At 36.6% G+C, this 12,567-nt stretch overlaps 1 protein-coding gene across 2 annotated transcripts in view; it reads left to right on the forward strand.

Moving 5' to 3' along the window:
* The window catches only part of RALGAPB (Ral GTPase activating protein non-catalytic subunit beta), a 111,022-nt gene that overhangs the window by 42,913 nt on the left and 55,542 nt on the right, over positions 1–12,567 (forward strand). For both annotated transcript variants that reach the window (XM_006144130.2, XM_014586154.1), the window contains exons 8-13: positions 373–521; positions 651–867; positions 4,322–4,523; positions 8,400–8,567; positions 9,010–9,124; positions 9,483–9,630. In XM_006144130.2, the coding sequence (XP_006144192.1) occupies positions 373–521; positions 651–867; positions 4,322–4,523; positions 8,400–8,567; positions 9,010–9,124; positions 9,483–9,630 (999 nt within the window). The remainder of the gene's footprint in view (positions 1–372; positions 522–650; positions 868–4,321; positions 4,524–8,399; positions 8,568–9,009; positions 9,125–9,482; positions 9,631–12,567) is intronic.

Raw genomic sequence — 12,567 nt, forward strand, 5'->3', positions numbered from 1 at the left:
GCGCCCTTGAGCAAAAACCCCTCCAAAAAAAAAAAAAAAAATCTCTCTCCAAAATAAAACACCCACCCAACAATCACCTTATTCTCCATGGCTAGACCCTCAAACATGGCCATATCTAGCTGCAAGGGAAGCTTGGAAATGTAGTCATATTCTAGGTAGCCAGCCAGTCCAGCTAAAATTTGTGTTCTATTTGTGTTCCTCATGAAGGAAAGGTGATGGATATTGGTAGGCAGCTAGCATTTTCTGCTATAGTGTATGTCCCCAGTCTTCACTACTGTTTCATGGAAAAGATTTGCTGATCACGTATTTTAAATTATGAAGAATAACTATTTTTCTTTTTGTCTTTAAAAAACAAAACAAAACTTTTTTTAGGCATTTCTAGACCCCGATCGGATAGTGCTCCCCCAACACCCGTGAACAGATTAAGTATGCCTCAGAGCACTGCTGTCAATACCACCCCACCACATAATCGGCGGCACCGGGCTGTTACTGTGAATAAGGCCACCATGAAGACAAGCACAGTAAGAGTTTTCATCATAATCGTTATGGTGTATAAGGTCGGCTTTTTAATCTGCCATCCTTTTAAACAAGTATCCCCATTTTCTCAATCTTTTCATGGGTTTGGGTGTATTCTTGTGTTCTTTATATAGGTTAGTACTGCTCATGCCTCGAAAGTTCAGCACCAGACATCCTCCACCTCTCCTCTGTCGAGTCCAAATCAGACTAGTTCAGAACCCCGGCCATTGCCTGCCCCTCGGAGACCAAAGGTTAACAGCATCTTGAATCTCTTTGGATCATGGTTATTTGATGCAGCATTTGTTCACTGTAAACTTCATAATGGGATAAACAGAGACAGCAGCATGACTGGTAAATATTGTTCAAGAAATAAGTTAATCATTTTTCCTTTCCTTTTTGTTTTTCTTTTTAATCTTTCCTACCTGCAAGATTAATACATAGCTTAAAAAGCTCTGTTTCTGACCAAGCAGTCTTGTGCTTAACCCCTTCCAGCTGAAGTAAAGAACTTTAGAAGTTTTCCTACCTGTCTTTTTTTATGTATGTTCTATCAGGTTTGACCTTTTGTCTGGTGTTATTAGACACACTTCAGGTTAACCACTTTTCATTGAATCAGATTCCTTTCAGTAGGTGACCTAGAAGTTCCCTTCATGTCAGCCAGGTTAAAAAGATTTATATGAAGAATTAAACATTTTATTGACTGGAAATTTACTCAGAGAAGTGTTTTCTCAGATTTTGACAGCCATTCACTCATTAGTACATGTCAATATCAGAAAATGTCAGTTTCACAATAGACTCTAACCTTCAGATTTCAGTGTAGAGAACTTTCTTTTAAAGGCGTACTTTCAAAACCAGCGTTAGCTCTGTAACTTAATGACTGGTGGAGAATTAATAACTCAACCCTGCTATCTCCATTTAGATTTTACTATAGAAATGGAAGTATCTAAATAAAATTTGATTTATTTTTGTCATCTTACCATTACACTTGGGGATAATGGCATAGGGTGCAGGGTGAATGGGTGGGGTAGTGCAGAAGATTTTACATATTTATGATATGCCTTAGAACACTGAAAAATAACAATGGCTGGCATTTGTTGAGCTCCTGTTACTTTGTACCAGGCACTGTGATATGTGCATTAATGAGTGTATTGGTTGGTTGATAAGAAATCACTTTTCTTGGGGAGGGGGGTTGGAAATAAATAAAAAGATGTCTAGTTGTATTACATGCATCTCCAGAGAGAATGTTAATTCCAAGGATAAAAGTAATAATGGCCATCAGGGTCTCTGCTTTCTTTCAGAAATGGATTCTTAGCTATTATGTATCATCTCAGAATGAGGGCCTATGTCTGTTAACATTATACACATATAATTATTTTGGGTGTTCTTACAAATTGCTTAAATAATTTAGAAAAGTCGTAAATATAAAGATGTTCAGGAACGTAGTTCGAGAATGCATGATTGAGTGTAGGGTTTTTTTTGCTTTATTTTGTTCAAATTCAGATACTTTAGAACTACCATTTCCATATTATAATTTTATTCATAAGCTTGAAAGTAATGCATACTTATGGATAAGTAAATGTGCTTACTTAGAATGATTAAGTGATAACTTTTTGAAAACCATTTTTCAATTATATTTTCTTTGTGTTCATGTACCTTGTATTTTCAGTTTTCTGAACCATGTTTATGTTTGTTCATTTGTATTTTCTATACTGAGTCAGTCATATTTTATTTTTTAATCAAAATACACTTCTCACAGTATAAATTTTGGGTGTGAAGCTGTCAACACTGAAATCCCTGAATCTAGAGTGGCTCAACCTGCTGCTTCATTAGTGGGCTTGCTTAAGTGAACTGATAGATCTTTCCGCTCTCTAGGGAGTTTGTAACAGCTTTGCTCACCCTCTTGCACCAGAAGGTAGAAACCAGAGTTCAAATCATAATGTGAGCAATGTCTTTAACATTTTCCTTAGTGGGTAAAGGATAAAAGCTCCTCTTCCTTCTATTATGTTCAGAGATGAAAAAGGCTGTTACATTACCCAGGAGATAGGAGATATCCAAATAATTGAAAGGGTTAGAAACAGTGTTATTTGGTGCCAGTCTTCAGGTCTCAGGAATGGTGGGAGGCTTGGATTCACTAACTGTTTTCTAAGTACTGGCTGCCATCAAGGAATTCTGCTATGCAGTTCACCTCTAACAAAATGTTTGCCTCTTTGAACTGGTCAGCTTTAGGTTTACTTGACAGTACATTATGCTTCATAAAAGTAACATTGAGCTGGGAAGGGTTAATGAACTAAAATTTTAATGCACGTGATGGGCAGTTCAAAACCTCAGTTCTTTGTAGTTGTGTAATTTTCTTTGTTCATTGTTTTGCATGATACAAAAATCATAATTTTGAATCTGAATGCACAATTTCCTGTGTTTTTGAACTAGCTTGTGGTATCGTAAAGCTTTTAATCTAACCTTTAAAAAGCTAAAAAGCTTCTTAACTTACTGTAAAAATTTCACCATCTTTAAAGTATTTTGTAATTACTGCTGTCCTTTGATTTGTTTCCATTTATTTCTATTATCTTGCAGCATCTTTTATCCAAATTCTTCTTTCTTATAAATCTTGTAAGTAGGAACCAGAAGCTTCTCCTTAATTGCAGTCATGTTTTTATTTTTTCATAATTCCATTAAAAAATTTGATTGTCATTGTCTCTTGTAGTTTTTGCACTTGGGAAGAAAAATACTTTTCTGTGTTTTGAATGGGGAAGATTGTTGGCAAAAGCAAATTAATCTGCCTGAATCAGTCCCATTATTTCTGTATACTAGTCTGGTCATGTCATGAATTCAGGACTTTGGAGTAACTGTGTTTTGGCTTTTTTTTTTTTTTAAAGCTTTAAGCTTATTTTTATACAGATTTATTAGTGTTTGATTTGTATGCATTCTGCATGTAGTGTTTTTCAAATGTATTATTGCTGGATATCTTATTCAGGACTTAAAATGGCTCATGGGAAGTTGCATAAAGATTTGTGCTTGACTCTGCATTCTATTAAATCTATTACAAAATAACTTAAGCATTTCATGTAGAGTAATAAAAGATTTCATGGTGATTTTCAATATACTGTGAAATCTTTGGTTAAAAAATAAAAGCAACTTTCGAAGGGCTTCTGTTTCAGTGACAATGAATTACCATGATAATCTTTCTTACCAATCTAATTTTCTGAATAATCAACCTCAAGTTAGCTGCTGTCTGTGGTTGTTAAAATTCATTCTCATTTTGCTTGGTTGGGCAATTCCTTGGTGTGTGTTTTGGAGCTGGGTGGGCGGTGGGAATGCTCTTTCTTCCTCCCTACCCATTTCTCATCTTTACCTTGCCCTCTCCCTAAAATATACAAACTGGCATGGGGTTGCCCATTTAATTACAGTGTCTGACTAGGGTAATGTGTAAATTTCAGTAGCTATTTTTCTTGAAGATTCTATAGGGGGAGGGAAAAACAGAAAATAAACAGAGAAACCAAATTTTATATTATATATCTGTATACTAATACAGATATATACAAATGTGCTTATTTTTCTAATAAAAATTTCAGTTGAAAATGCTTTTAGAATCTGTTAAACTGACAGTGCCACTGTAAATTGTTACTTATTGTCAAAGAAGATTTCAGAGAGCCCTTTAAAAAAATTAAGACATAGTTGCTAAACAAAGCATTATTGGATTCTAATAAAGTAGTTATTTAATGACACCAACATTTGATCTTTGTGTCCAGGGTCCCATGAGCCTATTTGTCATATTGACAAATATAATAAAATCCTCCTTTTCTCTTCCCAGCCATTACAACACAAGCTAGCATGGAGTTTCGACGGAAAGGATCACAAATGTCCACAGACACCATGGTTTCCAATCCTATGTTTGATACAAGTGAATTTCCTGATAACTATGAAGCAGGAAGAGCTGAGGCTTGTGGGACACTGTGTAGGATTTTTTGTAGCAAGAAGACTGGAGAAGAGATTCTGCCAGCTTATTTATCCAGGTCTTAGAATTTTTTGTTTGTTTCCCATTAATATAGTTTTGATAGTAAAACACTATTGTAGCATGGCTTAATAGACTCAGTTGATAAGTAAATGTTGGTCTTAAATACTGGAAATGAATGTAAGTTATTGAAATTGTTCCTTGAATTCTTCCATTTTACTTACCTCATCAGATCTGGTAAAGACCCCTAAGACTCTCTTTGTTTTAGAAGTGTTATTTATTGGGAACCAGCAGTTAGCGTAATGGCTGTGTCGCTGGACTCCCATGTAGTCGACTGCGGTTCGTGTCCCTGACCCGGTGGCTTAAAACTCACACCGGGCACGTGTGCGTGCGTGCCCAAGATCCCGAGAGGAGAATGGAGGAGAAGGGATTGCGGCGTGACCATCCCCCCTGGGGGGTGATTTCTCGCTTTCTGTCTCTATGTCTGTCTCTGTCTGTCTGGCGAGCGCACGCGCCCTACAGTGAAAATCTCTCAAAAAAAAAGAAAAAAAAAAAGAAGTGTTATTTATTTGGATGTTGTTAATTATAGGGAAATTTGGAAGGATGGTAATACTTTATTAATACATTTTTAACATGCTATTAGGCACTATAAACCGCAGAAATAAAGTCAGCTATAAGTCCTGCCTCCCAGGATATTATTTTCTGGAGGGAAAAAGTCATGTACACAAGTAGCAATGATCTACTTGGAAAAGGAAGTCAGTAGGAGAGAGTCACAGGGAAAGTACTATGGGGATTCAGAGGAAAAAGCTGTGATGGCTGTGTCGCTGGACTCCCATGTAGTCGACTGCGGTTCGTGTCCCTGACCCGGTGGCTTAAAACTCACACCGGGCACGTGTGCGTGCGTGCCCAAGATCCCGAGAGGAGAATGGAGGAGAAGGGATTGCGGCGTGACCATCCCCCCTGGGGGGTGATTTCTCGCTTTCTGTCTCTATGTCTGTCTCTGTCTGTCTGGCGAGCGCACGCGCCCTACAGTGAAAATCTCTCAAAAAAAAAGAAAAAAAAAAAGAAGTGTTATTTATTTGGATGTTGTTAATTATAGGGAAATTTGGAAGGATGGTAATACTTTATTAATACATTTTTAACATGCTATTAGGCACTATAAACCGCAGAAATAAAGTCAGCTATAAGTCCTGCCTCCCAGGATATTATTTTCTGGAGGGAAAAAGTCATGTACACAAGTAGCAATGATCTACTTGGAAAAGGAAGTCAGTAGGAGAGAGTCACAGGGAAAGTACTATGGGGATTCAGAGGAAAAAGCTGTGTATACTTAGGCCAGGGGGTTCCGGAAAAAGTTATGGAGGGTTGTGTGATTGTGCTAGACTTAGAAAAGGTGAATAGTATTTAAACTCTTGAGAAGTTGGGGAAGATCATCTTATCCAAATCTATGCTTCAGTCATCCTGGTGAATGCCTCTGCCATCCATTCAGTTGTTCTGGAAATTAGAAGTCATGTTAGACTTCTCTTCTCTGTCTTTAGTTGTCAACAACTTCTGCCTTTCTCTTACTTTAGCCCACTTTCCAGTCTCTTTTTATACTTTGTCCCCACTTTACACTTCAGACTTTGTCACTTTTTTCCTAAATTAACTTAAAATGGCCTCCTGTTTTTCTTGACTGTTTTGCCTTCCTCTGTTGATTATTCACATAGCTGCCGAGGTGACATCAATATCAACAAGAACATTTAGGTATCCTTGTCCCTAATTCTCAAGAGAATTAAATGGACTCTATCAGAAGAAACCAAGAACAAAATATACAGGCATGAAACAAAATGTTATATGCAGGAAACTATTCAGGGTTATCTTAATTTAATCTTTTAAAAATTTTTTTTAAATGATTATTTATTAAATTTTATTTATTCATTCGTTTATTTTTAATTTGACAGAGAGAAAGAGGGGAAGTGAGAAAACAAGCCACTAGGTCCAGGACTTGAACCTCATGGTCAGCCACGTGGGAGTGTCCAGTGCCTTAACCACATGCCACCTGCTGATCCTCAATTTAATCTTTAAGTAACAGAACCCCTCTCAATCTGACTTAAGCTAAAGAAAATGATTTATGAAAAGCTCGTGTTACTTAATAAATTCCAAGGTCATGAAGGCCATCAAGGCCTCGTGAAGAACAGGTACCAAGGACTGGAGAATGTTTAAGGATGTTCTGTCTTCATGATCTCTCAGAACTGTGTCACCATCTCTTATTTGCAGATCATTTTCTTTTTTTTTTTTTTATTAGTAGTTCAGTTTTGTTTATTCTTGACATAACTTTTATGATTAAGCAAAAAACTTGAAAGGCATTTTTAAAATGATTCCCAATGCTTCTGAAACATCAGAACATTTTTACCAAATAATGAGTGGCTGGCTTAATTATAAATTATTCAAAATAGTTTGGATGCAGATCATTTTCTTACATCATGGTATGCTTCTACGGTCCCAGTTTTCATTATTCAGAATCCTAATTTTGGATTCCTTGGAAGAAGAATGGTTAATCAGATATCTGCCTCTGGTCTAATGAGCTAGAGCCATAAGAGCCGGTCACATAAGGGTACTGGAGTCCACCCCCTGTGGTGGGGGCACATTTCTCAGGAGGGAGAGCATCAGCTCTCTATGAGATGGAATCCACAGCAGTTAAGGGTGAAGGCTATGGCCATGAGCTTTCAGGTCTGACCCACAGACTAGGTAAGCGGTAGTATGGCAAACCCAAAGAGCAGATTTGTGAGAGGAAAAATGATGACTTTAATTTTAAACCTATTGAATTTGAAGTGTCTATGGTGTATATATCAACAAGTATATATTAAGTACCTACTTTGTGCCAGATAAGTGTATAGGAATATATTATAGTAATCAGTAGATATGCGTGCCCTCAGGTTGCCAGCAAACTTTTGACTAACAGATCTGGAGCTCAGTTGAAAGGTGTGTGCTAGAACTGATTTGCTTCTATTTGTTGGCTTAGAGAGTATTTAAAATCAGGCTAGTAGAAGAGAGAACTTAGAGAACTGAGGTTGGTGGCCTGAGGAGCTCTAAGATTAGAGGGCAAGCAGAGTAAGAGGATTTGTTAAAGGAAATAGTCATACAGGTCAGACAGTAAGGGGAAAAGGGGGTAATCAAGAGGTTAGACACTTTCAAAAGTTAAAGTTAAGGCCTAGACTTCTCTTCTAGATTTGGGCAGTTGAGATGCCATTGGTTATTTGCTAATAAGGTTTTAATTGAGTTTCAGGGGGGAGAAGATAGGTTGAAATGGATTGGGTAATGACCAGTAGGTGAGGAGGTTGTTTTTGAAGAGTTTTGCAAAGAAAAGTGCCTCCTGGTAGTAGAAGAGTATACCAGTGCAGTTGTTCTTAAATGACAGGAGAGAGAATGCTTAGTGAATTGGTTGGGGGTAGATATATTCAGGTTTATTTTTTAAAGGAATCTTAGAGTAACCTTTGTATCATGATTAATGCAAGATTGAATGCGATTTCTTTTCTTTCATTGTCCCCTCAATATACAATGGGGAAGGAAAAAGGATGTAAACACTTTTTTTTCCCCCAGAAACTATGAAATACTGCAAAATTTTACTGCCATGGAATTCAGTTTTAGTAATTGACAGTTTATTGATGGGTACTGCAGCCATTTGTTTTGTTTTGTTCTGGTTGCCTCATTTGTAGGTATCTTTGGAGTTGCAAGGCTTAGAACTTTAAGGTGTAATAGATATGAATCTTTTTTTTTATTCATTAGAAGAGATACTTTGATTTTTAGTGTATATGATTCTGAGTTGTTTTAATTTTAATAATACCTCTTAAAGGATAGAAGGAATGAAAAGTAGAAGTAGACTTTCAGATAACTATGAAGAAAATAATTATGAAAATTTTTGATCAGCAGTTTGTTTAAAATTTTTTTCTTGCTTTCCTAGATTTTACATGCTTTTAATTCAAGGTTTGCAGATAAATGATTATGTGTGCCATCCTGTCTTGGCCAGCGTTATTCTAAACTCCCCTCCTTTGTTCTGCTGTGACTTGAAAGGGATTGATGTTGTGGTTCCTTACTTTATTTCAGCTCTTGAAACCATTTTGCCTGACAGGTAAGCTATCATTCTCTACCGTTACATCGTTGTCTGGTTTGGCCTGATCTGTTTGGGTGCCTCCTTCTCAGTTTTGTAATTATCCTGTTCTGTTGTCTTCATAGTCCAAGGGGACCCAGGCCACGTTAAATGAGGATAGAGTATTTCAAACCAGCCTCATCCCTGCACTCCCTCAGTTCTGATTTATCCATGGGACTGTTGAATCCTTTTTGGCATGGTCTAGGGGGATGAGCCCAGAGATCTTAACTCTGTAGAGACTTTACATTTTAATAAAGAAATCAATCAAATTCCAACTCAATTCAGTAATAGTATAAAATTAAAAATACACACACACACACAAAATGAATGCTTGCATTGTTAAGAATTGGTATAGTATACATATTCGGTAGCTAAAAATGTAATTTAGTTCAAAAATACTAATTAAAAAAATTTTTTTTGGCAGAGAACTCTCAAAATTCAAAAGCTATGTAAATCCAACAGAATTGAGAAGATCCTCCATTAATATCCTACTTTCTTTGTTGCCCCTCCCTCACCATTTTGGCACAGTCAAATCTGAGGTAATGTCTTATTAAAATATGTCCTGTACTCTGTTTTATGTGCTAGTTTAAGTCAAGTTGTATTTAAAAAATGGAATTGGAGCTTTTTTAAAAAAAAAAAACAAACCTAAGGTTATTTCAAGAAGATTAACAAAATCGATCTGTTGTGCTATTTCTTCTGGCAGTCTGCCAGCATGCCTTGGCCTGTCATTTCAAGTGGCTATAGGCTAGTGATATCTGACAACATAACTAGTGAGTTAGTGACAGATTTAGCATAACCTTGCTCATTAGACTAATCTCTTTGACTACTGTAACCATTCCTGCGTAGGCATAGTATACGACAGTGGTTGATGTTAATTTTTTTTTTTTTTTCCTGTAGGTTGTCCTGGAGGGAAAGTTTAGTAATGATGACAGCTCTTCTTATGATAAACCAATAACTTTCTTGTCCTTGAAGTTGAGACTTGTGAATATACTAATAGGTGCCTTGCAAACAGAAACGGACCCCAACAACACCCAAATGATATTAGGTGTGTGTTTTACATATTTCTTTGTATGCAATCACCCAGGTACTGGTGACCCCAGGTATGCTGAGGGGTCAGTAATCAGTGATGTGACCCTAAGCCTGATGTAGTTCTACTTACTATTCTATATCAGAGGCAGAATCTGCTCTTAATGTGAAATTTGAAAGGATGTCATGAGGGAAGAAATGCATTAGAGTTGTTTTGGTTGATGATGTTATATGTGCTTTTTTTCTCTCTCCTCTCTGTCCTCCTTTGTCTCCACTTCTCTTTTCTTCACCTCTCCACTTTTCTCCCTCCTTTGTCCCTTCTTTTCTTCTACCTCTTCCTCCTGCCCAGTACTTACATGGGGGAAAAAATTGGGTGTTTTGACAGTTTATTGATGGGTACTGCAGCCATTTGTTTTGTTTTGTTCTGGTTGCCTCATTTGTAGGTATCTTTGGAGTTGCAAGGCTTAGAACTTTAAGGTGTAATAGATATGAATCTTTTTTTTTATTCATTAGAAGAGATACTTTGATTTTTAGTGTATATGATTCTGAGTTGTTTTAATTTTAATAATACCTCTTAAAGGATAGAAGGAATGAAAAGTAGAAGTAGACTTTCAGATAACTATGAAGAAAATAATTATGAAAATTTTTGATCAGCAGTTTGTTTAAAATTTTTTTCTTGCTTTCCTAGATTTTACATGCTTTTAATTCAAGGTTTGCAGATAAATGATTATGTGTGCCATCCTGTCTTGGCCAGCGTTATTCTAAACTCCCCTCCTTTGTTCTGCTGTGACTTGAAAGGGATTGATGTTGTGGTTCCTTACTTTATTTCAGCTCTTGAAACCATTTTGCCTGACAGGTAAGCTATCATTCTCTACCGTTACATCGTTGTCTGGTTTGGCCTGATCTGTTTGGGTGCCTCCTTCTCAGTTTTGTAATTATCCTGTTCTGTTGTCTTCATAGTCCAAGGGGACCCAGGCCACGTTAAATGAGGATAGAGTATTTCAAACCAGCCTCATCCCTGCACTCCCTCAGTTCTGATTTATCCATGGGACTGTTGAATCCTTTTTGGCATGGTCTAGGGGGATGAGCCCAGAGATCTTAACTCTGTAGAGACTTTACATTTTAATAAAGAAATCAATCAAATTCCAACTCAATTCAGTAATAGTATAAAATTAAAAATACACACACACACACAAAATGAATGCTTGCATTGTTAAGAATTGGTATAGTATACATATTCGGTAGCTAAAAATGTAATTTAGTTCAAAAATACTAATTAAAAAAATTTTTTTTGGCAGAGAACTCTCAAAATTCAAAAGCTATGTAAATCCAACAGAATTGAGAAGATCCTCCATTAATATCCTACTTTCTTTGTTGCCCCTCCCTCACCATTTTGGCACAGTCAAATCTGAGGTAATGTCTTATTAAAATATGTCCTGTACTCTGTTTTATGTTGCTAGTTTAATTAAATTGTATTTAAAAAATGGAATTGGAGCTTTTTTAAAAAAAAAAAACAAACCTAAGGTTATTTCAAGAAGATTAACAAAATCGATCTGTTGTGCTATTTCTTCTGGCAGTCTGCCAGCATGCCTTGGCCTGTCATTTCAAGTGGCTATAGGCTAGTGATATCTGACAACATAACTAGTGAGTTAGTGACAGATTTAGCATAACCTTGCTCATTAGACTAATCTCTTTGACTACTGTAACCATTCCTGCGTAGGCATAGTATACGACAGTGGTTGATGTTAATTTTTTTTTTTTTTTCCTGTAGGTTGTCCTGGAGGGAAAGTTTAGTAATGATGACAGCTCTTCTTATGATAAACCAATAACTTTCTTGTCCTTGAAGTTGAGACTTGTGAATATACTAATAGGTGCCTTGCAAACAGAAACGGACCCCAACAACACCCAAATGATATTAGGTGTGTGTTTTACATATTTCTTTGTATGCAATCACCCAGGTACTGGTGACCCCAGGTATGCTGAGGGGTCAGTAATCAGTGATGTGACCCTAAGCCTGATGTAGTTCTACTTACTATTCTATATCAGAGGCAGAATCTGCTCTTAATGTGAAATTTGAAAGGATGTCATGAGGGAAGAAATGCATTAGAGTTGTTTTGGTTGATGATGTTATATGTGCTTTTTTTCTCTCTCCTCTCTGTCCTCCTTTGTCTCCACTTCTCTTTTCTTCACCTCTCCACTTTTCTCCCTCCTTTGTCCCTTCTTTTCTTCTACCTCTTCCTCCTGCCCAGTACTTACATGGGGGAAAAAATTGGGTGTTTGGTATAGTTCTAGAAGCCATGTCAGAACTCTGCCAAGAAGATAGCTATTGTGGTACTTCTTCTCTTTTTTGTTACTGTTTCCTGTTGGTATTCTAATCATACCGATTCTCGGTCTTAAGTCTCTCCTCATCATATCGCCATTGCCTTATTTTATTTTATTTTTCTATTTCAATTTATTTATTTGCATTCATTCACTGTACATCATTACAGCATACAAAATGAGATTTTCCATCCAGAGTACACTGTATATTGTCTCAATCAAGCACATCAACAAACATGTTATTGTCAGCAAATAATTTCCCATTCTTGTTTTCTGTATGTTTTGCTTCCCCCCATCCTTGATTCCCTATCTCTTATCCTCTGCCATTTCCCACTCTCCTCCCACACTGTCTCTGGTATCTATGTTTGCTTTCTATACTGTTTTCCCCCCACATTTTATTGAATTACTAAAGACCTTAATTAACCTAAATATTTTCATAGCAAACACAGCTGATACATACATTTCCATGAACACAAGTCTAACTTTAGGCATCCTATAAAGTAGCACCTAGCTGGGGCTACATATCCTACTGCAGTCATTAAATAGATATATTTTATTCCTGAAACTTTTTTTTTTGTAACTCAATTTACATTCCTTCCATAAGAATCATCACAGCACACAAAATGCAATCTCCCAT

This window comes from Tupaia chinensis, unplaced genomic scaffold (assembly GCF_000334495.1).
Source record: "Tupaia chinensis unplaced genomic scaffold, TupChi_1.0 Scaffold000115_1, whole genome shotgun sequence".
Lineage (NCBI taxonomy): Eukaryota > Metazoa > Chordata > Mammalia > Scandentia > Tupaiidae > Tupaia > Tupaia belangeri.